The sequence below is a fragment of the Hemiscyllium ocellatum genome, chromosome 1 (genome assembly GCF_020745735.1).
Source record: "Hemiscyllium ocellatum isolate sHemOce1 chromosome 1, sHemOce1.pat.X.cur, whole genome shotgun sequence".
Lineage (NCBI taxonomy): Eukaryota > Metazoa > Chordata > Chondrichthyes > Orectolobiformes > Hemiscylliidae > Hemiscyllium > Hemiscyllium ocellatum.
In genome coordinates, this window is record NC_083401.1 from 39186961 (window position 1) to 39214641 (window position 27681).

Genomic DNA, 27681 nt, shown 5'->3' on the forward strand with positions numbered 1-27681 from the left:
TGAAAATAGCAGCAGCTTGGGCTTGCCAAATATTGGATAGTGTCAACACTAAATGTGCTTCCACAATTGAACAACGTGTGTTACATGGATTGTGCTAAGAATTATGCTGACAACCAATTTAGGATCATTAGCTGAGTATGCATTTACTAGAAGCTACATATTTATACACCGGAATCTGTTCTTTGCAGGCAGAAAGCATGAATACACACTGCACCTGTTTCAACACAACAAAACATTTGTTGGTTCTTTTCTTAGGCCAATGCCTTGACCAGTTGGAGTCATCATGCCTTGTTTAAAATTTAACAAAACTTGGCAGTAATTAACTAGTGGGTTCACGATGGTAATGCCTGTACCAGGAAATATTTACCAACTAATCAGCACCCTGCTCTAAGAGAATAACCAATGGTCATTACATTGGTATTTCTTGCAAGTTTACTGGCAAGGTCAAGATGAAAAACCTTTGAGAATCATATCTTTCTCGAAATTCTTAAGTTATCTACTACCAAATAATACAACTTGGGTATATTTGATACATCACAGGAGAGATGAGATAGACAAACATATGGAAAACAGCAAGGTTGAAATTGCTTCAATTCAGGTCATAACATTCCAATCCTGTTTTGATACAGGGTGGTGCCCAACAACTGGAGATATGCAAATGTTACATACGTATGGTTTTATAGCTGTTCAGAGACAGTAATTCTTTTGACTGGTGGAAGGTTTACAACAGGATCCAAACTCAGGATGACCATAACTTTGATCTTCCTAACAATATATTAATGGCTTTAGACTTTGATATGTAGAGCTCAACTTCACAATTTGTTGATGGTACAAAACTTCATAAACTAAGAATGGGTTGCATTAACTTTAAAACGTCAGACAGGTTGCTGGGCAAGTGGCAGATGAAATTAAAACGCAGAGAAATGCAAAGAGATTCACACTGGGAGGAAGAAAGGGGAGCAGCAATATAAAAGAAAGGTTACAATACCAAAAAGGTGATAGCAGTAGAGGGACCAATGGTAAATATGCATAAATCATTACAGATAGCAAGGTAGTTAGGAGAGTAGGGTCATATTCAAAATGTCGAGGATCTCATATGCACAAGGACATGAAGTTCAAAAACAAAAAGTCACAGTAAATCTGCGTAAGTTGTTGGTCTGACCTCAAATGAAATTTTGCATCCATTTTCTGAATGCTACATATTTGAATGGATAAGTGTAACTACATCACAAACAAGGAGAATAACAATTTTTAACAAAAATAAAAATAGATGAAATAGAATACATTGGAGTTCCCAGACAGAAGACACCATACAAATCAAAGACCACAGAATTTATTCTTAATTCTAGCAATTTCTAAGACAGGGTGGTGAGTGGCTTGGACAGAAACTTGTAGATGGTGATGCTCCCATAGATCTGCTGCCTTTTCTAGATGGGAGTGGTAATGGGTTTGGAAAGTGCTCTCAAAAGGAGCCTTAGTGAATTTCTTGTACAAGAGCATCTTGTAAATAGTATGCTTAGCTGCAACTGGGAGAGACAGTGGATGCAGTAGTTATCAAGTGGACTGCTTTATCCTGTACGGTGTCAAGCTTTTTGACTATTGGAGCTACACTCATCCAGGCAATTTTTTGAGGGGAACGTTCTAGCACATTCCTTATGTCTCTTGCAGATGATGGACGGGCTTTGGGGAACATGCTATAGGATTCCTCGGGTGCAATATACTATTGAAGCCACTGTGTATGGCCAGTCCAGTTCAGTTTTTGGACAATGGCAATCCTCCACAAGCACAGTCACAACACTCCCCTGAGGAAATAAGTTTCATTCTTGCCCACGTGTAATCCATCTGGTTTTTACTGGTTCCACCTCCCCTAGAATCAGTTTCAATGTCGGAGGAATCTGAAACTCTCTTCCTCACACACTCTCACAACATATGCATCCAATATATCTTGCGTTTTCACTCTTACTTGCAAACAGCCCTGATAACACACCTGAGACCACTACATTGAAGCCCTTTTTTTTAAACTTGCTTCCTATGTTGCTATGCTTTTAGGACCTCATCATATTTTCTACCAACTTAGTTTGTATGTGTACCAAAACCACTGATTAATCATCCTCAAAATCAAGAATGTTTTAGAGTGCTAGCAAGACATTCTTGACACGAGCACCCAAGAGGCATCATACTATCCTGCAGTCTTGTTCACATCCACAAGTGTACCCGTTCTCTGACTGAAAGCCCTATTAAATGTAGCCTTCCTGCACTTATTCCCCCTCTCACGCTCAGTAGAGCTATACCACAGTATGGCAGATTTGACTATTAGTAATTTCCTCCTGGATGCTATTCCTCCAAGAATATCCAAAACACCATATCAGCTTTTTGGCTGAATGACAGGAGATCCCTTCACTATCAGCCTAGTCCTTGCAGTCTGCCTGGTAGTCATTCATTCCCACTGTTGTAGAATCTTAGCCTTTGAAGAGACCATCTGTTCGCACATGGTGCCCACAATACACTCAACCTTGCAGATACTCCTGTGTCCTGCATCTGAGACACAGGCTTCCAGAGAATGGAGCTGGAGACACATCCTGCAAATGGTCTGGTCCCAGACAATGGACCTGACCATCCACATTGAGCAGGAACACACCACCACCTTGCTTTCTCCCCCATGCAACCTCTCAGCCCTAGATGATTTACACGTTATGGACCTCTGCATTAAATGTCCTTATTAACTATAAATCCTAACTAAAGATACTACAAACTAAAGCAGCAATAAAAATTATATGACCTTACTCATTCAATCAACTCCTTTCTTTTGCCCCACATCACTTTTTGAGATGCTTCCCAGACAGCTTCACTATGATGCTGGCTGAAGGACACAATTTCCAGTTATTGTCATTGACGAAACAGCTTAAAGCAAGCGGGGCTAAGGACACTACCCCGCGGAACTCCAGCAGAGGTGCCCTAGAGTTGAGGTGACTTTGTTCCAACAACCACAACCAGTTTTCTTTGGGCTTTGCATGGCTTCAAACAGTGGAGGAAATTACTAATAGCCAAATCCGCCAGGCTGTGGTATAGCTCTACTGAGCGTAGTGAGAGAAAAAGTGCAGGAAGGCTACATTTAATGGGGCTTTCAGTTAAAGAGAATGGACACACTTGTGGATGCAAACAAGACTGCAGGATGGAATGATGCCTCTTGGGTGCTAGTGTCAAGAACGTCTTGCTAGCACTCCAAAACATTCTCGAGTTTGAGGATGAATAATCAGTGGTTTTGATACACATACAAACTAATTCTGGGACACCATGAGACCAAATACATTCAAACATGGCCTTTATGTCAAGGGTAGATACACTCAATTCACTTTGAGTTCAGCTCTTTTCTCCATGTTTGAGATATGGTTGTAATGAGGTCAGGACCTGTGTGGCTCTGGCAGAACCCAAATTGAGCAGTGAGCAGGTTATTGCTAACCATGTGCTTCTTAACAGCACAGTGGATGAAACCCTTGCATCAATTTGCTGATAGAAACTAAACTGATGTGGCTGTAACTGATTGGGTTGCATTTGTCCTGGTTTGACTATAGGACATACTTGAGTTAATCTTTCACATTGTAGGGTAGATGTCAGCATTGTAGCTGTACTAGAACAGCTTGATTCAGACCACAGCAAGTTCTGGAACACAAGACTTTAATACTATTGTGGAATGCTGTCAAGAGTCCACTGCCTTTGTAATATCCTTTCACCATTTTTCGAAGTCACATGGCACGAAGAGATTTGGGTGAACACTGGCATCAGTGATACGGAGGACCACTGGAGGAGGCTGAGATGAATCATCTATGTGACATTTCTGACTGAAGATTGTTACAAGTGCTTCAGCTCATCGTTTTTACTGATGTGCTGAGCTGCAGGATAGTGGTATTGTGAAGCCTTCACCCACTAGACTGTTTAATTATCTAGTACCATTCATGATTTGAGGTGACAGGACTGCAGAACTTATATCTGAATCATTGGTTGTGGAATCAGTTAGCTCTTTCACTTGCCGCTTATGCTGTTTGGCAAGCAATGCGTCCTGTTTTTATTATTTCATCATCTCATTTTTAGATATGCCTGGTGCAACTCTTGATATTCCCTGTTGCACTTTCCACTGAACCAAGGTGGACGCCCTATTTTGACAGCAACATATGAAGTGGGAGATATGCCAAGCCACAAAGTTGCAGATTTGTTGGGAATATGATTCAGTTGCTGCTAGTCCACAGCATTCTATGGATGCCCAGTCTGGAGTTGCAGACCTATTCATAATCTATTCTACCGAGCAAAGCAAAAAGGACTGCATAACACAATGGAGGTTATTCTCAATGTGAAGATGGCACCTTGTGGCCAAAGGACCGTACAGTGGTCACTCTTACAGGGTCTTTCATGGATGGATATATCTGTGGCAGGCAAACTGATGAGGCACCCTCTCCAGGGAGGATGACGATTATTGTTGCACGTATTGATATTAGTGTGACAGATAGCTAGATCAGTTCAGACAAGCGACCAAATCGCATTCTATGCAGTCAAGACATCAAAGTATGTTTTTCATCTTTTGATTCCCTGACTATTTGCCACAGGCTTCGTCTCGCAGCTTTGCCTTTTAAGTCTAAAAACAGTTTAGTCATCAGTAATGGTGTTGCTAAGGCACTCTTGGTGGTGGACATTTAAGTCACCCGCCCAACATATATTCTGCACGTTTACTACCCTCAGAGCTTCATCTAAGTGTTGTTCAATATAGAGGAATACTGATTCATCAGCCAAGGGGCTGGGAGTACATGGTAATTAATAGAAGTCTCTTTGTCCATGTTTGACCTAATGCCATGAGACTTTATGGGGTCTGAAGTCAATGTTGAGTACTCCTACAGCAACTGCCTGACTGTATACTACAATTCCCGAATCTCTACTCAGTCTGTCTTTCTAGCAGCACATGACATACCTAACCCAAGGATGGTGATGTAGTTTAAGAGTCTGTGGAGAACAACTATGCTAGGCTTTTGCTCAGCTAGTTTGAGACACAGCTCATCCAATTTTGACACTAGCTCCCAATATGCCTTTGCAGGGTTGACTAATGTGTTTGGCAGTTATTTTTGGTGCCTTTGCAAATGCCAGGTTGTCCATTTGATTGCACTCCTTTTTCCCTCTTTCTCACAGCTGAAGAACCTCAACGCACTAGCATCGAAGTTCAGTGCACAATTGAGGGGGGGGGGGGGGGGGGGGGGGGGGGAATGGAACGGAATGCCAGTCTTTATTTCAAAAAGGAATGGAGTACTAAAGTTGTGAGGTTTCACCAAATCAGACCATAGCTGGAATTCTGAACAGTTTCAAGGAAACTCTCATGGCATTGGTGGCAGTCCAGAAACACTTCATTTGGCTACTTCCAGGTATGGAAGGAGAGGTTGACTTTTTGGAATATCGAAAAAGAGGCTGTCTTATTGATTCTTTGGAGACAGGATAGATGCAAAAAGGTCATTTCCTGTTGTGGGAGAGTCTAGCAGCAGAGGGCACAATCTCAAAATAAGGATTGCACATTTAAGAAAGTAATAAAGAGCATTTTTTCTTCTCTGTAGGTAGCGATTCTGTGCATCTCCTTTACCAGAGGGAAGTTGAAGTTGGGTCATTAAGCATTTTCAAGGTTGAGACTGAAGATTTGTAATCAGTAAGGTGATCAAGGATTATGCGGGGAAAAAAAGACAGCAAAGTAGAGTTGAGGATTCTTAGATCAGCTATGATCCAATTAAATGGCAGAAAAAACTCAAAGGCCTATTTCTGTTCTTACATCTTGGGTGTATACAACAGAATGGCTTGCTCAGCTGCTTCAGAAGGCCGTTAAGCAATATTATTGTGGGTCTGCTAGCAGAGTAGTAAGCACAATAAAATGTTACCCATGTGAAGACAAAGTCCTAGACTGGCTACTCAAGATTAGCCTAACTTGCCATTCAACTACAGTGGCCATACAGAACAGAGTTACACCACACATCAGCAGAAGCATCGAGCAAGCCGGCATTTGACATCAAGATCTCAAAGATGTACAAAGCCTTGATTATGGCTAAGTCCATAAGTAACTCAAAAACAAAAGTTTGTCAACTAGAGAAAAAGATTAAGTTGATACAAGTGGAAAACTGTAGTGGAAAGTAAATATTAAAAAGGGCAGGACATTCCAATATTATGAAACACAGACGGAATATCTTGGAACAGAAATGACGAGAATAGCTGGACATTCTGATGTTGAAGCAACTCTGATAATGTGGTGTATGGCAGTGAATCTCATGTTCAATTCTGCAGTAAAGAGAAGTCACCCTGCAAAAGCAGCAGGGAACATGGAGATCAATAGCAGTGATGGATAGCTAGATCTACTCAGATAGGGGACCAAATCACCTTCCATGCAGTAAACATTGAAAGTGAAGCAACAAAGGCAGATGTAATTGATGACTGGCTCCCAGATGATCTTACTCTTTCAACATTTTTAAAACTGCTAAAACAGGACTGTACCCATGTATTTTGCTAGGCCACTCCTGGATGTTCAAAGGTGAAACATGTAATGGAAAGTGCAGCAAGGAGAAAGTAACGACTGCAGATTCTGGAGATCAGAGTCAAAAATATGGTGCCTGAAAAACACAGGTCAGGCAGCATCCGAGGAGCAGGAGAATCAACGTTTTGGGCATAAGGTCGTCAGCTTATCGATTCTTCAGCTCCTTGGATACTGCCTGACCTGCTGTGCTTTTCCAGCACCACAATCTTGAGCAAGGAATATGTCAGTGCTATGATCTGTGCTAACATGATGGCACTGAAAAACTGCTGGATCTTGTAACAGGGAAGTTCAAGAACCCATGTAAGTTCAAATGGAAAGGTGACAGAACAATAGAACGACTATTCTTTGCTGTTTTCAGCAATAATACATGAATAGGTATAGCACAAGTACACAGTTACACACTGTGCTGCATGATCTCAGCTTATCCAAGTGCTGAAGAAGGCATTAAAAAGGTATGCAGATAGAATTCACAGGAATAGTTTGAGAAATTAGGAGCTTCAATTATGCCTGTAGAGAAACTGAGGTTGCTCTCCTTGGAGAAAGTTGAACAGATATTTGATACATGTATCCTAAAATTAAAATAGGCTGATGAAAAAAGTACCCAGAAAGAAACGGTTCCCACTGACAAATCAAAGCGCATCATTTTAACATGGTTGGCAAAAAAAGCAAGGTTACGGGAGGAATAAATGTGATAGTACAGAACCTGAAGGAAAAAAAGGTATTTTGCCATGGTATTTTGTCGAGTACACAGAAGAAATCTAAGAATATGAAATTTCGAAAGATCATAAAGATACGTATTACAGGAGAAGAAAAAGTACGCTGACTGTTTCACAAATCAACTTTAATTGACTGATAAATTCCTAGACAGTAAGCAAAAGGGAACTATGGGCTCATGAAGCTCCTAGGCAAGTCAAAAATAAAGAAGCAAGTCTTGAATACGTAATTTGTATTTTCTCAGAGAAGAGATCCCTACGTATGAATGAATCTTGTTCTCAGAATGTAAATGAGCCATGTTAAAAGGCGCTGTTTGTGTAGTTTTTAGAATATTCAGGATTACTCAACAAATGCTGCACAATTATGGAATCACATCTAACAGGTTTTGGCTCGAACAAACTTAAATGCAGCTGTTTCACACTGCAATTACACAATAGCAACGCGTACTACTGTTAAAAATAGGATGCTGCCAAGTCCAAAATGGCATGCTACTTACTATGCAATTGAGAAATATCATCCATGAATTTCAGTGTCATAATGACGGCAGTACATAAGTTAAGGTGTCTGAGCATTTGGCTGATCAAAGTCAACCAAGTTAGTTGATTGTTACAAGCAGACTATAAGTACTATGCTATTCAAAATGATCATGGTGGATCTCAGGTTTCAACTTCACTTTTCCACTTGCTTCCCATATCCCTTTAATTAGGACAAACTAAAAATTTCCACTTCAACCTTAATTACATCAATGATGGAGTATCCACAACCTTCTTACTAAGGGGTGACAATTGTAGATTCCAAAGAGCAGGAAATGTATCTGGAGATCGCTGATAGCTACAAGGATAATAGGGGTGTAATAGTAAGGGATTTTAAATTTTCTAACATCAACTGGGACTGCCATAGTGTTAAGGGCTTAGATGGAGAGAAACTCATTAAGTGCATTCAGGAAGAATTTTTCAACAGTATGTTGATAGTTCTACTAGAGAAGAGGCAAAACACAACCTCTTCTTGGGAAATAAAGCAGGGCAAGTGTCAAGTGTTGGTGGTGTTGCACTTTGGGACCAATGACTATAATTCCGGTAGTTTCAAAATAGCTATGGAAAAGGAAGGTCTGGTCCACAAGTTAAAGTTCTAAGTTGGGGCAAGGCCAATTTTGATGGCATAGAACAGAAACTTTTAAAAGTTGACTGGGAGAGGCTCTTGCAGGTAAAGGAACATTTGGTAAGTAAGTTAATGAGGTTTCATGGCAAGCATATCCCTGTTAGGGTGAAGGATAAAGCTGGCAAGAGTAGGGAACCCTGGATGTCTAGAGTCATTGACACCCAGGTCAAGAAAAAGCTGCCATATAACATGTATGGGCAGCTTGGATCAAGTGAATCTCTTGAGGAGTATAGAGGGTGTTCGAGTATATTTGAGAAAAGTTAGGAGGGCTAAAAAGGGTACATGCGATGGCTTGGGCAGGTAAGGTAAAGGAGAATCCAAAGAGATTCTACAAGAACATGAAGGGCAAAAGAGTAACTAGAAAGAGAATAGGGGTCCTGAAAAAAAAAATCAACAAGGTCATCCATGCACAGAGCCACAAGAGATGGGTGAAATCCAAAATAAAATAGGATGCACCAGTAATTACCATCAAGACAGGCATGGACGCTAGGAAAAACGAGGAAATAAATACTCATGTCTTGACGAGAATCTCAAAATGCATTAAAGGTAGATAAATCCCTAGGATCTGATGATGAATTGCATCCTTGGACTTTGAGGGAGGCTAGGGAGGCAAGTGCAAGGCCCCTAGCAGAGATATTGGTAAAAGAAAAAAATCGACAGTCACAGGGGAAGTGCCAAATTGGACAGTTGCTAATGCTGCACCATTAGTTAAGAAAGGCTGCAGGGAAATGCCCGAGAACTGCAAACTGGTGAGCCTAATGTCTGAGGTGGGCAAGTTGTTAGAGGAGATTCAGAGACAGGATCTACAGACATTTGGAGAGGCAAGGAATCATTTGGGATAGTCAGCATGGCTTTGTGCAAGGAAAATAGTGTCCCACGAATTTGAATGGGTTTTTTTTTTGAAGGGGTGACCATGACGTTGCCTAAACACACTTTAACAAAACCTTGAACAAAGTACCACAGATTATAGATTGTTGAGTACGGCTAAATCTCATGGGATCCAGGGAGAACCAGCCAATTGGATTCAAAATTGTCTTTACATAGAAGACAGAGGTAATAGTAGAAGGTTGCGTTTTTCAGAATGGAGGTCTGTGACTGGCAGTGTGCCACAGGGATCAGTGTTGAGTCCACAGTTATTTATACAAGTAATTTGGATGAAAATTTAGGAGGTATGATTAGTATGTTTGCTGATGACATCAAGATTGGGTGGTATAGTGGACAGTGACGGTGGTTATCTAGGAATGCAGTGAGATCTTGATCAACTGGGCCAGTGGGCTGAGGAACAGCAAATGGAGTTTAATTCACATAAATACAAGGTGCTATATTTTGGTAGGTCAGACCAGGGCAGGACTTAGAGTCAATGGTATGGTCTTGGGAAGTGCTATAGAACAAAATTAGAAGAGTACAGGGTCATAGCTCCTTAAAGATGGAGTCACGGGTGGACAGGATAATGAATGCAGCTTTCATTAGTCTGAGCATTGAATGTAGAAGTTAGGATTCAGTGAGGTCTGCAGATGCTGAAGATCAGAGTCAAGAGTGTGTTGCTGGAAAAGCACAGGTCAGGCAGCATCAGAGAAGCAGGAAAAATCAATGTTTTGGGCCAGAGCCCTTCAACAGGAATCAGTTAAGATGCCTTGTTGCAGCTGTACAAGATGTTGGTGAGGCCACATTTGGAGTACTGCAGATGCTGAAAAAGTCAGAGTCAAAAAGGATGGTGCTGGAAAAATACAGCAGGTCAAGCAGCTGCCAAACAGCAGGAGAGTCGACTTTTTGGGAAAAAGCCCTTCAAGCACTATTAACCTAGGAGTGCAGAAAAGATTTACTGGGATTCTACTGGACTTGAAAGTTTGAGTTATAAGGAGAGGTTTGATAGGCTGGGACTTTTTTTTCCTGGAGCATAGGAGACCAAGAGTAGCCTTAGAGATCTATAAAATCATGAGAATCACAGATAAGGTTCATAGCCAACAGCTTTTCCCTATGGTAGGGGAGTCTAAAACTAGAGGTCATAGGTTTAAAAGGTGAGAGAGGGAAGAGGTATTCAAAGTTTGTTAGAAGATTTGTAGCTCGGGTGCTCGTTGTGGTTCTGTTCGCCAGGAATTTGTGTTGCAGACGTTTCATCCCCTGTCTAGGTGACATAATCAGTGCTTGGGAGCCTCCTGTGAAGCGATTCTGTGATCTTTCTTCCAGCATTTGTAGTGGTTTGAATCTGCCGCTTCTGGTTGTCAGTTCCAGCTGTCCGTTGCAGTGGTCAGCATATTGGGTGCAGGTCGTTGTGCTTATTGATTAAATCTGTGGATGAGTGCCATGCCTCTAGGAATTCCCTGGCTGTTCTCTGTTTGGCTTGTCCTATAATAGTAGTGTTGCCCCAGTCGAATTCACGTTGCTTGCCATCTGCGTGTGGCTACTAAGGATAGCTGGTTGTGTCATTTCGTAGCTAGTTGGCGTTCATGGATGCGGATCATTAGCTGTCTTCCTGTTTGTCCTATGTAGTGTTTTGTGCAGTCCAAGCAGTGAGGATGTCACCTAGACAGAGGACGAAACATCTGCAAAACAAATTCCCAGCTCGGCAAACAGAACCACAACAGGGAAGAGGTAGAAAAAAAAGGCAATTTTTTTTCCCCACAGAAGGTGGTGAGTGATTGGAACAGGCTGCCAGACAGTGATGGAAGTGCAATTATGTCATTCAAGAAACATTTAGACAATTAATGGATGTGATAGGTCTGGAGAGATATTGACCAAATGCAGGCAAATGGGATTAGTTTAACTGTGAAAACTGGGCAGCATGGACAAGTTGGGCCAAAAGGGCCTATTTCCATGTTGTAGACCTCTATGACTGACTTCGAGGGAAATAATTTCTCATTTCAACCTAAGTGATCTGTCTGTGTTGTACTTTAAGATTCCCTTACATCTATAAGCAAAATATCTTAGCATCTGCAGTATCACACCCCTTTAAAATAGTTTAATGTTTCAATGAGATTGCCTCTCATTCTAAGCTTCAGAAAATTTAAGTCCAATTTACTCAAGGTAAGGACTGCCTTCGCCAAAAGGGTGCCCTTGAACTATATGGATTTTCATAACAATTGGTGATTGTAGACAGGTCAGCATGTCTGACTATCTTTGTTTTCCAGACTGGAGTTTAAAATTTCACTGGGTAAAAAATGAGGTCTGCAGATGCTGGAGATCACAGTTGAAAATGTGTTGCTGGTTAAAGCACAGCAGGTCAGGCACGAGGAGGTTGACTTTTCCTCCGCTACATCGATGACTGTATCGGCGCTGCCTCGTGCTCCCACGAGGAGGTTGAACAGTTCATCAACTTTACTAACACCTTCCATCCCGACCTTAAATTCACCTGGACTGTCTCAGACTCCTCCCTCCCCTTCCTAGACCTTTCCATTTCTATCTCAGGCGACCGACTCAACACAGACATCTACTACAAACCGACCGACTCCCACAGCTATCTGGACTACACCTCCTCCCACCCTGCCCCCTGTAAAAACTCCATCCCATATTCCCAATTCCTTCGTCTCCGCCGCATCTGCTCCCAGGAGGACCAGTTCCAACACCGCACAGCCCAGAAGGCCTCCTTCTTCAAGGACCGCAGATTCCCCCCAAACGTGATCGACGATGCCCTCCACCGCATCTCCTCCACTTCCCGCTCCTCCGCCCTTGAGCCCCGCTCCTCCAACCGCCACCAAGACAGAACCCCACTGGTTCTCACCTACCACCCCACCAACCTCCGTATACAACGTATCATCCGCCATCATTTCCGCCACCTCCAAACGGACCCCACCACCAGGGATATATTTCCCTCCCCTCCCCTATCAGCGTTCCGCAAAGACCACTCACTTCGTGACTCCCTCGTCAGGTCCACACCCCCCACCAACCCAACCTCCACTCCCGGCACCTTCCCCTGCAACCGCAGGAAATGTAAAACTTGCACCCACACCTCCACACTCACTTCCCTCCAAGGCCCCAAGGGATCCTTCCATATCCGCCACAAGTTCACCTGTACCTCCACACACATCATCTATTGCATCCGCTGCACCCGATGTGGCCTCCTCTACATTGGGGAGACGGGCCGCTTACTTGCGGAACGCTTCAGAGAACACCTCAGGGACGCCCGGACCAACCAACCCAACCACCCCGTGGCTCAACACTTTAACTCCCCCTCCCACTCCACCGAGGACATGCAGGTCCTTGGACTCCTCCACCGGCAAAACATAACAACACGACGGTTGGAGGAAGAGCGCCTCATCTTCCGCCTGGGAACCCTTCAACCACAAGGGATGAACTCAGATTTCTCCAGTTTCCTCATTTCCCCTCCCCCTACCTTGTCTCAGTCGGTTCCCTCAACTCAGCACCGCCCTCCTAACCTGCAATCTTCTTCCTAACCTCTCCGCCCCCACCCCACTCCGGCCTATCACCCTCACCTTGACCTCCTTCCACCTATCACATCTCCATCGCCCCTCCCCCAAGTCCCTCCTCCCTACCTTTTATCTTAGCCTGCCTGGCACCCTCTCCTCATTCCTGATGAAGGGCCTTTGCCCGAAACGTCGAATTTCCTATTCCTTGGATGCTGCCTGACCTGCTGTGCTTTAACCAGCAACACATTTTCAACTTTAAAATTTCACTAGCCACTGTAGTGGAATTTGAATCAGTGCCCTCAGTATTAGTCAGAGCCTCATTTTCCCTGCGAGAAAGCTTTTCTGATATTTGGTCAGATACTAGAAACAACATGAGCCAAATGAAAGCTACTAATTCTCTTTAAATTTACATGCCCAGTTCATGATCTATTCCTAAAAATCATTTAACTCGCTCTTAACCAACAGTTGGAGTGAAAACAAATTATTGGGACAAATAAAAAGGGAATTCATGTTGTGAAGTAGACTGCCAATGTTTTACTTCATTATTAATGATATCAATGTTAAAATTCATATTACAGTTTTTATGGCTTAGTATTTGTTGTTTTTCAAGAAAAAGTTTCTGGTGTTCATTTGTTCAAGATGTTTTCGAGTTAGTTTTGGTCTGTTGATGGGAACTGAATTTTCTCGAGCTGAGCAGTCCTAGATGTAAAGTCCAGTAAAGAAAGCTAATAGGAGTATCAGAGAATCCCTACAATGTGGAAACAGGCCTTTTGGCCCAACAAGTCCACACCGACCTTCCAAAGAGTAAACCACCCTGACTCATTCCCCTATTGTTCTACATTTATCTAATGCACCTAACCTACACATCTCTGAACACCACAATATAAAACAAAGAAAGTGAACAAAGAAAATTTACAGTCCAGGAACAGGTCCTTTGACCCTCCAAGCCCGAGCTGATCCAAACGTACTGTCTAAACTGGTCAGTCAATTCCTAAGCACCTGTATCCCTCTACTCATTTTAAATGGACCTACCGTGCCTACATCTACCATCTCTGCTGGCAACGCGTCCCAGATGCCCACCACCCTCTGAAGTACTTTCCACTCGAATCCTCCTTAAACTTTCCATCTCTCGCCTTGAAAGCATGACCTCTCGTTATGGAATCCTTCACCCTGGGGAAAAAGCTCATCTCTATCCACCTTGTCTATACACTTCATGATTTTGTAAACCTCAATCAGGTGTTCCCCCCACCCATCTCCTTTTTCCTAACGAAAATAAACCTAACCTACTCAACCTCTCTTCATAGCTAGCACCTTCCATACCAGGCAACATCCTCGTAAACCTCTGCACCCTCTCCAAAGAGTCCACATTCTTTTGGTAATGTGGTGACCAGAACTGTATACCAACATCCTGTACAATTTTAACATGACTTGCCAGCTCTTATACTCAGTACCCCATCCAATGAAGGCAAGCATACTATATGCCTTCATGACCACTCTATCCACCTGTGCAGCAAACTTCAGGGTAAAATGGACTTGCACTCCCAGATCTCTTTGCCCATCAACTTTTTCCAGGGCTCTTCCATTCATTGTATAATTCGCTCTAGAATTAGTCTTGCCTAAATGCATCACCTCACATTTGTCTGGATTGAAATCCATCTGCCACGTTTCCGCCCAACTCCCCAGTCTATCTATATCCTCCTGTATTCTCTGACAGTCCCTCATTCTTTCTGCTACTCCACCGATCTTCGTGTCATCTGCAAACTTGCTGATCATTTATGTATATTACAAACAGTGGTCCCAGCACTGACCCCTGTGGAACATCACTGGTCACCTTTCTCCATTTCGAGAAACTCCCTTCAACTATTACTGTCTCCTGTTGCTCAACTAGTTCTTTATCCACCTAGCTAGAACACCCTGCACACCATGTGACTTCACTTTCTCCATTAGTCTACCATGGGAACATTGCTACAGTCCATAAATAGGACATCAACAGCTGTTCCTTCATCTATCAACTTAGTACAGTTCTTCGAGTAAGTGACCAAGTTGGTAAGGCACAATCTCTCCAGCACAAAACCACGTTGCCTATTACTGATAAACCCATTCTTTTCTAAATATAAATAGATCCTATCCCCCAGAACCTCTCCAGCAACTTCCCATAACCGTCAGGCTCACTGGTCTGTAGTTACCCAGAATATCCCAACTGCCCTTCTTGCACAAGGGGACAACATGAGCAACCTTCCAGTCCTCACCTGTATTTAAGAATGCCACAAATATATCTATCAGGGCCCCAGCTATTTCCTCTCTCAGCAACCTGGGATAGATCCCATCCGGTCCTGGGGATTTGTCCACCTTAATAACCTCTTCCTTACCCAACACGTCTTCCCTACATATGCCGTGATCCAGACTAATCAACTTCTATCTCTAATTTCAACATTCATGTTCATCTCCTCAGTGAGCACAGATGCAAAGTAATCATTCAGAATCTCACCATTCTCTCAAATTCGACACAACCTTCCTTCATTATTCTTTAGTGGACCAACCCTTTCTCTCGTTACCCGCTTGCTTCTTATATAAGAATAAAAAGCTTTGGGATACTCCTTAATTTTACTCGTGAAAGCTATTTCAAGACCTTTTTAGCCCGCTTGTTTCCTCTGTTAAGACTTGTCCTACTCTTCCGATATTCCTCCAGGCCTGTTCCGTTCTTAGCTGCCTAGACCTTATGTATGCTTCCCTTTTCGTCTTGGCTAGTCACATAAAATTTCTCCCGTCATCCATAGTTCACAAATCTTGCCTTTCCTATTCTTTGCCTTCAATGGGACATGCCTATCCTGCACTAATCTTTGAAAGCCTCCCCATATCAAACATGGACTTCATTTCAAATAGCTGTGTCCAATCAACATTTCCGAGTTCCTGCCTAATTTTGATATATTTGGCCTTGGCCCAGTTTAGTACTCTTCCCTTAGGACCACTCATCTTTATCTTATTCTAAAACTTAAGAGAATTCCGGTCACTGTTCCCAAAGAAATCCCCCACCGCAACTTCATCACCCGGCCTGGCTCACTCCCCAGTAAGAGGTCCAACATAGCCCCTACCCTCACTGGGTTATTGACATACTGCTCTAGAAAACTCTCCTGGATGCTTCTTACAAATTCTGCCCTATCTAGACCTCTGACGCTAAGTGTATGCCAGTCAATGTTGGGAAAATTAAAATCTCCCATCACCACTACCCTATAGCCTCTACACCTTTCCATAATCTGTTTACATATTTGTTCTACCTCATGCCCACTGTTGGGAGGCCTGTAATACAGCCCCAACAATGTAACTGCACCCTTATTTCTCAGCTCCACCCATAATGCCACATTCCATAGTGTCCTCCTTTAGCACAACCGTGATATCATCCCTGACCAGCAGTGCAACTTTACCCCGCCACCCCCCGGCCTGTCTGAAGTGTCTAAATTAGCATGGCCAATTCACTGAATCTGCACATCTTTGGATCATGGGACAAAATCAGAGAACGCAGAGGAAATTCACGGGAAGAATGTGCAAACTCCACACAAAGTTGCCAGAGGTTGGATTCGAACCTGGGTCCCTGGTGCTGTGAGGTAGCAGTGTAAATCACTGAACCACTGTGTATGAAACTGGATTATTCTGAAATGGCTATCTAGTTCACTAAAAGTCCCTCAGGGAAGCGAATGTACTGTCTTTACCAGACCTGTATGACAGCAAGACCATAGCCATAACTTCTGAAATTATCTAACAAGTCACCAATTTACTGAGAAGCTCATCACTTCTTCTACTTACTATCAATACTTGGTGTCAGTGGTAACTAACAAGTGAATTCGAAACCATATGCAAACTTACCAATATGCCGTCTCGTCATCTCAACTGTTGCGTTTCTGTTGACATTAGACAGCAAACCCAGACAGAATCTTTCAGAATTTGATGGGTCTGTAAATCCATCCACAGTTAATGAAGGCTGAGATGCATGAAATGTTTCACCCACTCTCTGGTTTAGTTCATAGTATGCTATTGAACACCAGAATGCTGGCTCTGAATAGGTTACAGGTTGTAGATCTGAAACAGACAAGACAAAGAATTATACAATCAAGATAAATTCTCAATTTTACCTGGCACTTCCATAGTTATTTTTTCCAAACATTTGTTCATGAAAATGCACACACCATTGGAAGGCCAACTTTTATTAGCTATCCCTAGTTATCCTCAAGGTTGTGGTGGTTAGTTGCCTTCTTGAAAATCTGAAATATTTTGAATGTATATTTCAGATATTCCTCCAGAGTTATGTTAGAAAAAAGGGGTGCAAACAGAAAAATTTGCAGTGGTGGTGCTTCCATATACCAGCTGCCCTTGTCCTTCAAGGAGTAAAAGCCCAAATCTGGAAGGAAGTATTAAGTCCAGGCGAGCAGCTGTAGTGCAATTTGTAAATGGCACAGGTTGTTGCCACTCCATCAGTGGTGAAAAGTGTGATCATCATCATAATTCGAGGTCCCTTGCAAATGAGGGTAATTCTCTTTCACTCTCAGGATGAGTCCACAGGTGGCTGAAGACATTGATGCAGTTTTCACAGACTCTTACACTTGGGGCAGGTGGTGGTCATGTGAAGAAGTGGGTAAGGCGTTGATGCAGCAGCACACAAGCTGTTTTTGCCTGGCTTCTGCTTTTCCCCCAGCAGCAGGTCTTTAAGTGATCAACGCCTTCCCAGATGCTGCTCCTCCGCTTTGGACAGTTTTGGGCCAGTGATTCTCAGTGCACACTTCACCAGTGAGGCCCTGAGGGGATCACTGAGGTGCTTCTTCTGTCCACCGAAGGCTTGCTTGTCATTTTAGTGCTGGCAGTGGAGTACTTGCTTGGAGATGTGCCCAGCCCATCACAGTTGATCAAGTTCCTTGACACTGGGAATGTTGGCCTGGTCGAGGACGCTGGTGTTCACACAAACTCATTAAAAATCACCTGTGCCATTACAGGGTGGACCACCGCTGATCTGAGCCAGGATCAACATAAATACAGCCCCGCTGCAGTGGAGACAACAGAAAAGAATGAACATTGAAGCAGAGGATGGGGGTGCCAATTGTCTGGGCTAATTTATCCTGGGTCGTATTCAGTGTGAGTGGTATCAGAGCTACTTTCAAAAGAAAGGGAGAATACTCCACACTCTTGACTTGTACCTGCAGATGGTGAACAAGTATAGAGACAGGACGTGAGCTACTTGCCAATGAATTCCTAGCCTCCTTTGTGTAGTAGCCACAGTATTTATATGGCTGGTCTAGGTCAATTGCTGATAATTGACCTGCAGAAAACGGATAGCAGGGAATTCAGCATTGGCAATGCCATGAGATAAATAAAAAAAGGGGAAGCAATGGCCTAGTGGTATTACCACCTGGCTGGCTGACAGATGGCAGAGAGTGGTTGCAGATGGAAAATATTCTGCCTGGACGACAGTGTTGAGTGGGGTCCCACAGGGCTCTGTTCTTGGGCCTCTGCTCTTTGTAGTTTTTATAAGTGACTTGGATGAGGAGGTCGAGGGGTGGGTTCGTAAAGTTGCAGATGACACAAAGGTTGGAGGTGTTGCCGATAGTATAGAGGGCTACTGCAGGCTGCAGCGCGATATAGATAGGATGCAGAGCTGGACTGAGAAATGGCAGATGAAGTTCAACCTAGATAAATGCGAAGTGATGCATTTTGGAAGGCCAAACTTGAATGCTGAATATAGGATTAAAGACAGGATTCTTGGCAGAGTGGAGGAACAGAAGAATCTGGGTATGCAAGCACATAGATCCTTCCAAGTTGCCACCCAAGTGGATAGGGTTGTTAGGAAAGCAGGGGGAACAAGTTTAAGAGCCATGAGGTTTTGCTGCAGCTCTACAAGTCCCTGGTGAGACCACACTTGGAATATTGTGTCCAGCTCTGGTCACCCTATTGTAGGAAAGATACAGAGGCTTTGGAGGGGGTGCAAAGAAGGTTTACCAGGAAGCTACCTGGACTGGAGGGTTTGGCTTATGAAGAATGGTTGATTAAGCTTGGACTTTTCTCTCTGGAGAGGAGGAAGAGAGGAGATCTGATCAAGGTGTACAAAATAATGACAGGAATTAGGTGGAGTCAATAGCCAGAGACTTTTCCCCTGGGCAGGACTGACTGGTACAAGAAGTCATAGTTCAAAGATATTAGGAGGAAGGTATGAAGGAGACGTCAGAAGTAGGTTCTTTACGCAGAGAGTTGTGAATGCATGGAATGCGTCACCAGCTGTGATGGTGGAAGCAGAGTCATTAGGGACATTTAAGCGATTGCTGGACATGCACCTGGATAGCAGTGAGTTGAGGGGTGCATAGGTGAAGTTGCTATATTTTACATTGATTAAATCTCGGTACAACATCGTGGGTTAAAGGTCTGTTCTGTGCTGTACTTTTCTATGTTCTATTACTGGACCGTTAATCCAGAGACCCAGGTAATATTTTGGGGATACTGGTTTGAATTCTGTCACGGTAGTTGATGGAATTTGAACTAAATTTTTAAGAATCTGGAACTAACAGTTCAATGATGACCACAAATCTATTGCCAATTGTCAGGAAAACCCAGCTGGTTCACTAATGTCCTTTAGGGAAGGAAACTTGCATTGTTAATTGGTCTGGCCTACATGCGACTCCAAATCCACAGTAATGTGGGTGACTCTTAACTGTTCTGTGGAATTTGGAGTGGACAATAAATGCTGCCTAACTAGTGATTCCCATAGCTCATTAATGAAGAAAAAGAAAGTAATGGAAATGACCAGATTCTCTCTCTGGGTTGAAGTGATCATGCCTGGCACTTGCGTGGAATGAATATTCCATCAAATAGATCAATCATAGATCCTTAAACTACATCTGACGAGTCTATGTTTTAAGAGGCAATTTAAAGCCCATTATTCTCTCATGTAAACAGTACTAACAAATTCTAGTTCTAAAATTGGATAAAAATATTGAGGATTCAGATGCTGTTTAAATGCTAAACCTTGCCATTCTCAAATGCCACAAGTTATATGAAAGTGTAGTCAACATTATAACATCACAGCTCACTAAGGCAGTATGCTGAAAATAAAGCCCTAATATTCCAAGAATAGCCACAAAATGTTAAAAGTTAATGAAATTATTAAAAATTCCAATTTGCCTACAATTTACTGCTACCCAGGATATAAACAAATCTTACTAGATTATGCCCGTCACAAAAACTATTCTCTATAATACTTAGCTTTAAAAAGAACAGTAAAATAATTTCTAATCTCTTTTATACTTTACCACATTTTAAAACTTGCATATACAAAGCATAACATATGAGTGGCAGGAAAAACAGTAATCCAGAAATCTGCATCACAAGTCCAAAATCTCAAAATTAAATGGGTTAGTCTCAATTTTCTATTCTTTGATAATATCATGAGCACAGCAATGATAGATCAATGGTCAGTAGACCAATAGTTGCTTGGTTGACCGGGGCCAGTCTTGTCGTCTTCAGAATTACTTCTCTCAGTATTTCTGAATGTAGTTTATTTATTCTTTTGAAGAAAATTGAAGAATGGGTAATTTTACATAAAATAAAGGAATAATGCTGCTAGCTTATACAAGTGTCTTTGTTTCTGTTTCACTCCACTCTCAAAAATCTGTATTAAATTGCAATCTAACCACAGGTTTATTGCTATGCTGAGCTCCTTCGCAACAGAAGTTACTACTTTGTGTGGACTCAATGTCATCAAAAAAGCAACAGAATTGAACTTTACCAGAAATCAGTCAAGTGAAAATGTTGTCATATTTCATGGAGGGCTTCTCTCTAAAGCCCAGCAATATTTCTCACTCTTGAAAACTTGCCTCATTACCCACATATCATGCGTCTATGGCACCCTGCCCATCTTATCCTCCCTTACTTCCAAGATTCTGAGCATCCACAACACATCTAAAGACAGTCAAGCGCCGCGAGTCCAGAAATCTCTCTCTGCTTCATACAGAAGAGTTCCAAAGATGAATCATACTGGACTCAAAACATTAACCGTTTCGCTCTCCACAAATTCTGCCAGAGTTGAGTTTCTCTAGCGTTCTGAATTGGTTTCAAATTTTCAGCATCTATAATATTTTGCTTTCACATCTTTTTGCTATTGCACTCATTGCTCATCAAAACTCATGATCTACCATTCTCACTATTGCATGTAACATCTTCCCTTACTCACCCCCATCCTCTAACCTCCTAGCCCAATATGACCTCTACAGTGCCAGCACACTCATTGGGGACACCTCACCATCTTTGTCCCTGACTTGCACAAGCAGTAACTGCTGTGCCAGCCACACTCAACCAATTCCTCCCAGGAGGAAACATGGAGTACTTCCTTGTTGTCTCAGACTCTCTTCATTTACAGAATTCCATTTCTGGTTATCTTGCCACGTTTTCCCAACTAGCTCCCCAATGCTAATACTATTCAGGGGCTAATATTCCAGTCTCTTGGTGCATAAGTTAACTTTACATACTTTCCAAACCTGTAAACAATTCAAGTGTACATTCTCCATTCTTTTAAAACGGTATCCATCGCTCATGTTCAGTTGATGATTAAAAAACAAACAAAAAGGATGTTATTTGTGGAATTATTATTGTTGTACTTGCCTTCCCTGTTACACCTCACAAACAGCAACAAGTGAATGACTTTTCAACCATTTTGCTGTTGCCAGAATTTCAAAATTTGTATTAAATCTAATATGAAATTTTAACAGTTTTGAACTATCCATAAGAGGAAGATACATCTCGATTAATGTTTCTCCCAAAATACAACACCATTAACAATTGCAACTTCCTCAATATTATATCTAGATTTTGCTCATTCATTCAAGATAAGATATGCGCTTTGACTAAAAACAGTCTTTTCAAGAGTTGGGATTGCTAACAATTGAAATAAATATATGCATAAGTATGAGAGATCAGAGACAAATGTACTCCATTTAGCTTTGTTTCCTCTCTGTAAACGTTGAGAGTGCACATGTTAATTGTAACTTGAATGTACACTTTCATTGTATACAGAGAAGTAGCTCCAGGATAAGTAAAGAATGTGGAGTATATCATGATTCACTTAAAAAGAATCCCTACTTGAATTATAAGCTTTAGTGCTTGTACCCCAATGGATGTTCACTGTGCCATGAAGTAAAGAACATCTTCCATTGCACAGATTTCAGTGGCTTAACTGGCAAGAAAAGGGCCTTGATCTGAAATGCCATACAATATAGAAACAGATCCTTCAATCCAACTAGTCCATGTTGACCATGTTCCCAAATTTGTCTCACTTGCCTGTGTTTGGCACATATCCCTTCAAATCTAGAGGTGAAAGTGAGGACTGCAGATGCTGGAGATTAGAGTCAAGGTTACAGTGGTGCTGGAAAAGCACAGCAGGTCAGGCAGCATCCGAGGAGCAGGAAAAAGGGCTCCTGCCCGAAGCGTCGATTTCCCTGTTCTTTGGAAGCTGCCTGACCTGCTGTGCTTTTTCCAGGACCATCCTTATCTAGACTCCTTTCAAACCTACCCGACTGATATACTTACCCAAATGTCTTTTAAATGTAACTACACCTACATCCACCACTTCCTGCAGTTCATTTTTTTCTGCATCCTTAGTGGTGGGCAAGTTGAAAAAAAATCACTGCCCCTAGTTTCCTTTTTAAAACTGGTATCCTTGCACCCTCAAAATATGCATCCTAGTTTTGAGCTTCCCACCCTAGGGAAAAGACCCTTCCTATTCTGCAAGGGGCCAAACAGGGAAGGCAGATGAACTCAGGACATGGTTAGGAACATGGGACTGGGATATCATACCAATTACAGAAACAGGACTCAGGGATGGGCAGGACTAGCAGCTTAATGTTCCAGGATACAAGTTCTTACAGGAAGGATAGAAAGGGAGGGAGGCGAGAGAGGAGGGGGGAGTGGCATTTTTGATAAGGGATAGCATTACAGCTGTGCTGAGGGAAGATATTCCCGGAAATATATCCAGGGAAGTTATTTGGGTGGAACTGAGAAACAAGAAAGGGATAATCACTTTATGGGGATTGTATTTACAGACCCCCTAATATTCAGAGGAAAATTGAGAAACAAACTTGTAAGGAGATCTCAGCTAATCTGTAAGGATAATAGAGTGGCTATGGTAGGGGATTCTAAACTTTCCAAACATCAACTGGGACTGCCATAGTGTTAAAGGTTTAGATAGAGAGGAATTTAAGTGCGTACAAGACAATTTTCTGATTGAGTATGTGGATGTACCTACTAGAGAAGGTGCAAAACTTGATCTACTCTTGGGAAATAAGGCAGGGCAGGCGACAGGTGTCAATGGGGTAGCACTTTGGGGCCAGCAACCATAATTCTATTCGTTTTAAAATAGTGATGAAAAAGGATAGACCAGATCTAAAAGTTGAAGTTCTAAATTGGAGAAAGGCCAATTTTGACGGTATTAGGTAAGAAAGCTGATTGGAGGTAGATGTTTGCAGATAAAGGGACGGGTGGAAAACAGGAAGGCTTCAGAAATGAGAATCCAGAATAAGTACATTCCTGTCAGGGTGAAAGGGAAGCCTAGAAGGTATAGGGAATACTGGATGACTAAAGAAATTGAGGGTTTGGTTAAGAAAAAGAAGGAAACATATGTCAGGTATAGACAGGATAGATCGAGTGAATCCTTCAAAGAGTATAAAGGAAGGAGGAGTACACTTAAGAGGGAAATCAGGAGGGCAAAACGGGGACATGAGATAGCTTTGGCAAATAGAATTAAGGAGAATCCAAAGGATTTTTACAAATATATTAAAAGAACAAAAGGATAACTAGGGAGAGAATAGGGCCCCTCAAAGATCAGCAAGGCGGCCTTTGTATGGAGACACAGAAAATGGGGGAGAGACTAAATGAATATATTGCATCAGTATTTACTGTGGGAAAGGATATGGAAGATACAGACTGTAGGGAAATAGATGGGGACATCTTGCAAAATGTCCACATTACAGAATAGGAAGTGCTGGATGTCTTGAAACAGTTAAAAGTGGATAAATTCCCAAGACCTGTACAGGTGTACCCGAGAACTCTGTGGGAAGCTACAGAAGTGATTGCTGGGCCTCTTGCTAAGATATTTGTATCATCGATGGTCACAGGTGAGGTGCCGGAAGAGTGGAGGTTGGCAAACGTGGTGCCACTGTTTAACAAGGGCGGTAAAGACAAGCCAGGGAACTATAGACTGGTGAGCCTGACCTCAGTGATGTGCAAGTTATTGGAGGGAATCCTGAGGGACAGGATGCACATGTATTTGGAAAGGCAAGGACTGATTAGGGGTAGTCAATATGGCGTGGGAAATCATGTCTCACAAACTTGATTGAGTTTTTTGAAGAAGAAAGAAAGATTGAGGAGGGCAGAGCAGTAGGTGTGATCTATACGGACTTCAGTAAGGCATTCAACAAGGCGGAGAGTTGGGATAGAAAGGTTCTTTTTCGGAATGGCAGCCGGTGACAAGGGTTCAGTGTTGGGGTCACAACTGTTCACTTTATATATTAATGATCTAGATGAAGGGACTGGGGGCATTCTAGCGAAGTTTGCCGATGATACGAAATTAGGTGGACAGGCAGGTAGGACTGAGGAAGTGGGGAGACGGCAGAAGGATCTAGACAGTTTGGGAGAGTGGTCCAGGAAATGGCTGATGGAATTCAACGTGGGCAAATGCGAGATCTTGCACTTGGGGAAAAAAAAGAATACAAGCATGGACTACTTTCTAAACAGTGGGAAAATTCATAAAGCCAAAGTACAAAGGGATCTGGGAGTGCTAATCGAGGATTCTCTAAAGGTAAACATGCAGGTTGAGTCCATGATTAAGAAAGCGAATGCAATGTTGTCATTTATCTCAAGAGGGTTGGAATATAAAAGTATTGTTGTGCTACTGAGACTTTATAAAGCTCTGGTTAGGCCCCATTTGGAGTACGGTGTCCAGTTTTGGTCCCCACACCTCAGGAAGGACATATGGCACTGAAGCATGTCCAGCGGAGATTCACACGGATGATCCCTGGAATGGTAGGTCTAACATAGGAGGAATGGCTGAGGATCCTGGGATTGTATTCATTGGAGTTTAGAAGATTAAGGGGAGATCTAATAGAAACTTACAAGATAATACATAGCTTGGAAAGGGTGGACGCTAGGAAATTGTATCCGTTAGGCAAGGAGACTAGGACCTGTGGACACAGCCTTAGAATTAGAGGGGGTAAATTCAGAACAGCAATGCAGAGACATTTCTTCAGCCAGAGTGTGGTGGGCCTGTGGAATTCATTGCCGCAGAGTGTAGTGGAGGCCGGGACACTAAATGTCTTCAAGGCAGAGATTGATAAGTTCTTGATGTCACAAGCAATTAAGGGCTACGAGGAGAATGTGCGTAAGTGGAGTTGAAAAGCCCAGCCATGATTGAATGGCGGAGTACACTCGATGGGCCGAATGGCCTTACTTCCACTCCTATGTCTTATGGTTCCCCATGGGAGACTGATTAGCAAGGTTAGATCTCATGGAATACAGGGAGAACTAGCCATGTGGATACAGAACTGGCACAAAGGTAGAAGACAGAGGGTAGTGGGGGAAGTTAGGCCTGTGACCAGTGGAGTGCCATAAGGATCGGTGCTGGTTCCTCTATTTTTTGTCACTGCATAAATGATTTGGGTGCGAGCATAAGAGGTACAGTTAGTAAGTTTGCAGATGACACCAAAATTGGAGGCATACTGGACAGCAAAGAGAGTTACCTCAGATTACAACAGGATCTTGACCAGATGGGCCAATGGGCTGAGAAATGGCAGATGGAATTTAATTCAGATAAATGCAAGGTGCTGCATTTTGGGAAAGTAAATCTTAGCATGATTTAAACACTTCATGGTAAGGTCCTAGGGAGTGTGGCTGAACAAAGAGACCTTGGAGTGCAGGTTCATAGCTCCTTGAAAGTGGAGTCGCAGGTTGATAGGATAGTGAAGGCAGCGTTTGGTATGCTTTCCTTTATTGGTCAGAGTATTGAGTACAGGAGTCGGGAGGTCATGTTGTCGTTGTACAGGACATTGGTTAGGCCACTGTTGAAATATTGCGTGCAATTCTGGTCCCCGTCCTATTGGAAAGATGTTGTGAAATTTGAAAGGGTTCAGAAAAGATTTACAAGGATGTTGCCAGGGTCCATTCCTCTACATTTACCCCTGACTAATGTATCTAACACTATGGGCAATTTAGCATAGCCAAGTCACCTGTTCTGTACATCTTTAGATTGTGGGAAGAAACCGGAGCACCAGAGGAAACCCACGCAAACAGAGAGAACGTGCAAACTCCAGACAGTCGCCCAAGGCTGGAATCGAACCTGGATCCCTGGTGCTGTGAGGCAGCAGTGCTAACCATTAAGCCACCGTGTCGCCCGATTATCTATGCCCCTCATGATTTTATAAACCTCTATCAGGTCAATCTCCTACACTCTAGTGAGAAAAGTCCCAGCCTACTTTTATAACAAACCCTCCAATCCATACAACATCCTGGTAAATCTTTTCAGAACCCTCTCCAATTTAATCATATCCTTCCTATAGCACATTAACCAGAACTATACTCCAGAAGAGGCCACACCAATGTCCTGTACAACCTCAACATGACGTCCCAATTCTGATACTCAAAGGTCTGAGCAATGAAGGCAAGTGTGCTAAATGCCTGCTGAACATGCTGAATACCTCGTGACACAAATTTCAAAGAATTATGTATCCGAACCACAAGGTCTCTATTCTACAACACTACCCAGGATCCTACTATTAATTGTATTAGTCCTGCCCTTGTTGAACGTTACCAAAACACAATACCTTGCATATATCTAAATTAAACCATATCTGCCAGCCCTCAGTCCATTGACCCAATTGATCAAGATCTCTAATCTTAGATAACCTCCTTGTGTCCACTAAACAATCAATTTTGGCAGCTAACTTACATAAATGACAAATCTATAAATACCACCCAGTGAAAAAATTCATGTAAGAAGAAATTTAACTGTCCAGAGCATCATCCATTCAAGTTTGTCCACTGCAGATCATAAAAGCTGAAGACAGCCTTATGTAGGAAACAATTATCAGGACAAAATACCCTATATAGAGTCAGAGATATACAGAAAGGAAACAGACCCTTCGTTCCAACTCTCCCACACCAACCAGATATCCCAGCCTAATCTCATCCCATTTGCCAGCAGTTGGCCTATATCCCTCTAAACCCTTCCAATTCATATACCCATTCAGATGTCTTTTAGGTAATGCAATTGTACCAGCCTCCACCACATTCTCTGCCAGCTCATTCCACACATGCACCACCCTCTGCGTGAAAAAGTTGCCCCTTAGAAACATATAAAATTGCTTTCATATCTTTCCCCTCTCACCCTAAATCTATGCCCTCTAGTTCCCTCCCACACCCCAGGAAAAAGTCTACTTACCCTATCCATGGCCCTCATGATTTTATAAACCTCTACAAAGATCAGCCCTCAACCTCTAACACTCCAGGGAAAACAGCCTCAGCCTATTCAACCTCTCATGATAGCACAAGTCCTCCAACCCTGGCAATATCCTTGTAAATTTCTTCTAAAATCCTTCCAACTTTCACAATATTTTCAGTACTACAGAAATTGCTCCTTCAATAATTGCTATATTAAGTCACAATGAATACTTTAGAAGACAAGATATCAGACAATTGATTATGTTAAGATTATAATGCAAGGAAACCTTGTAAATTGTTGGGAGTGGGTAAAACCTGCAGTTGTCATAAGCAATCTTGCAAAGAAATTTAATAATTGCATGAACATCAATGTCTTGGGAAAATATTCAAAGTTACAAAATATTGTCAATCCAACAGCTGTAGCTATCCAAGTGACTT

The 27681-nt window shown here is 42.5% G+C and overlaps 1 protein-coding gene across 2 annotated transcripts in view; it reads right to left on the bottom strand.

Annotated features, from left to right (window-relative positions):
* Window positions 1-27681, bottom strand: part of smad2 (SMAD family member 2) — a 128570-nt gene that overhangs the window by 25191 nt on the left and 75698 nt on the right. For both annotated transcript variants that reach the window (XM_060847630.1, XM_060847557.1), the window contains one exon: window positions 16648-16860. In XM_060847630.1, the coding sequence (XP_060703613.1) occupies window positions 16648-16860 (213 nt within the window). The remainder of the gene's footprint in view (window positions 1-16647; window positions 16861-27681) is intronic.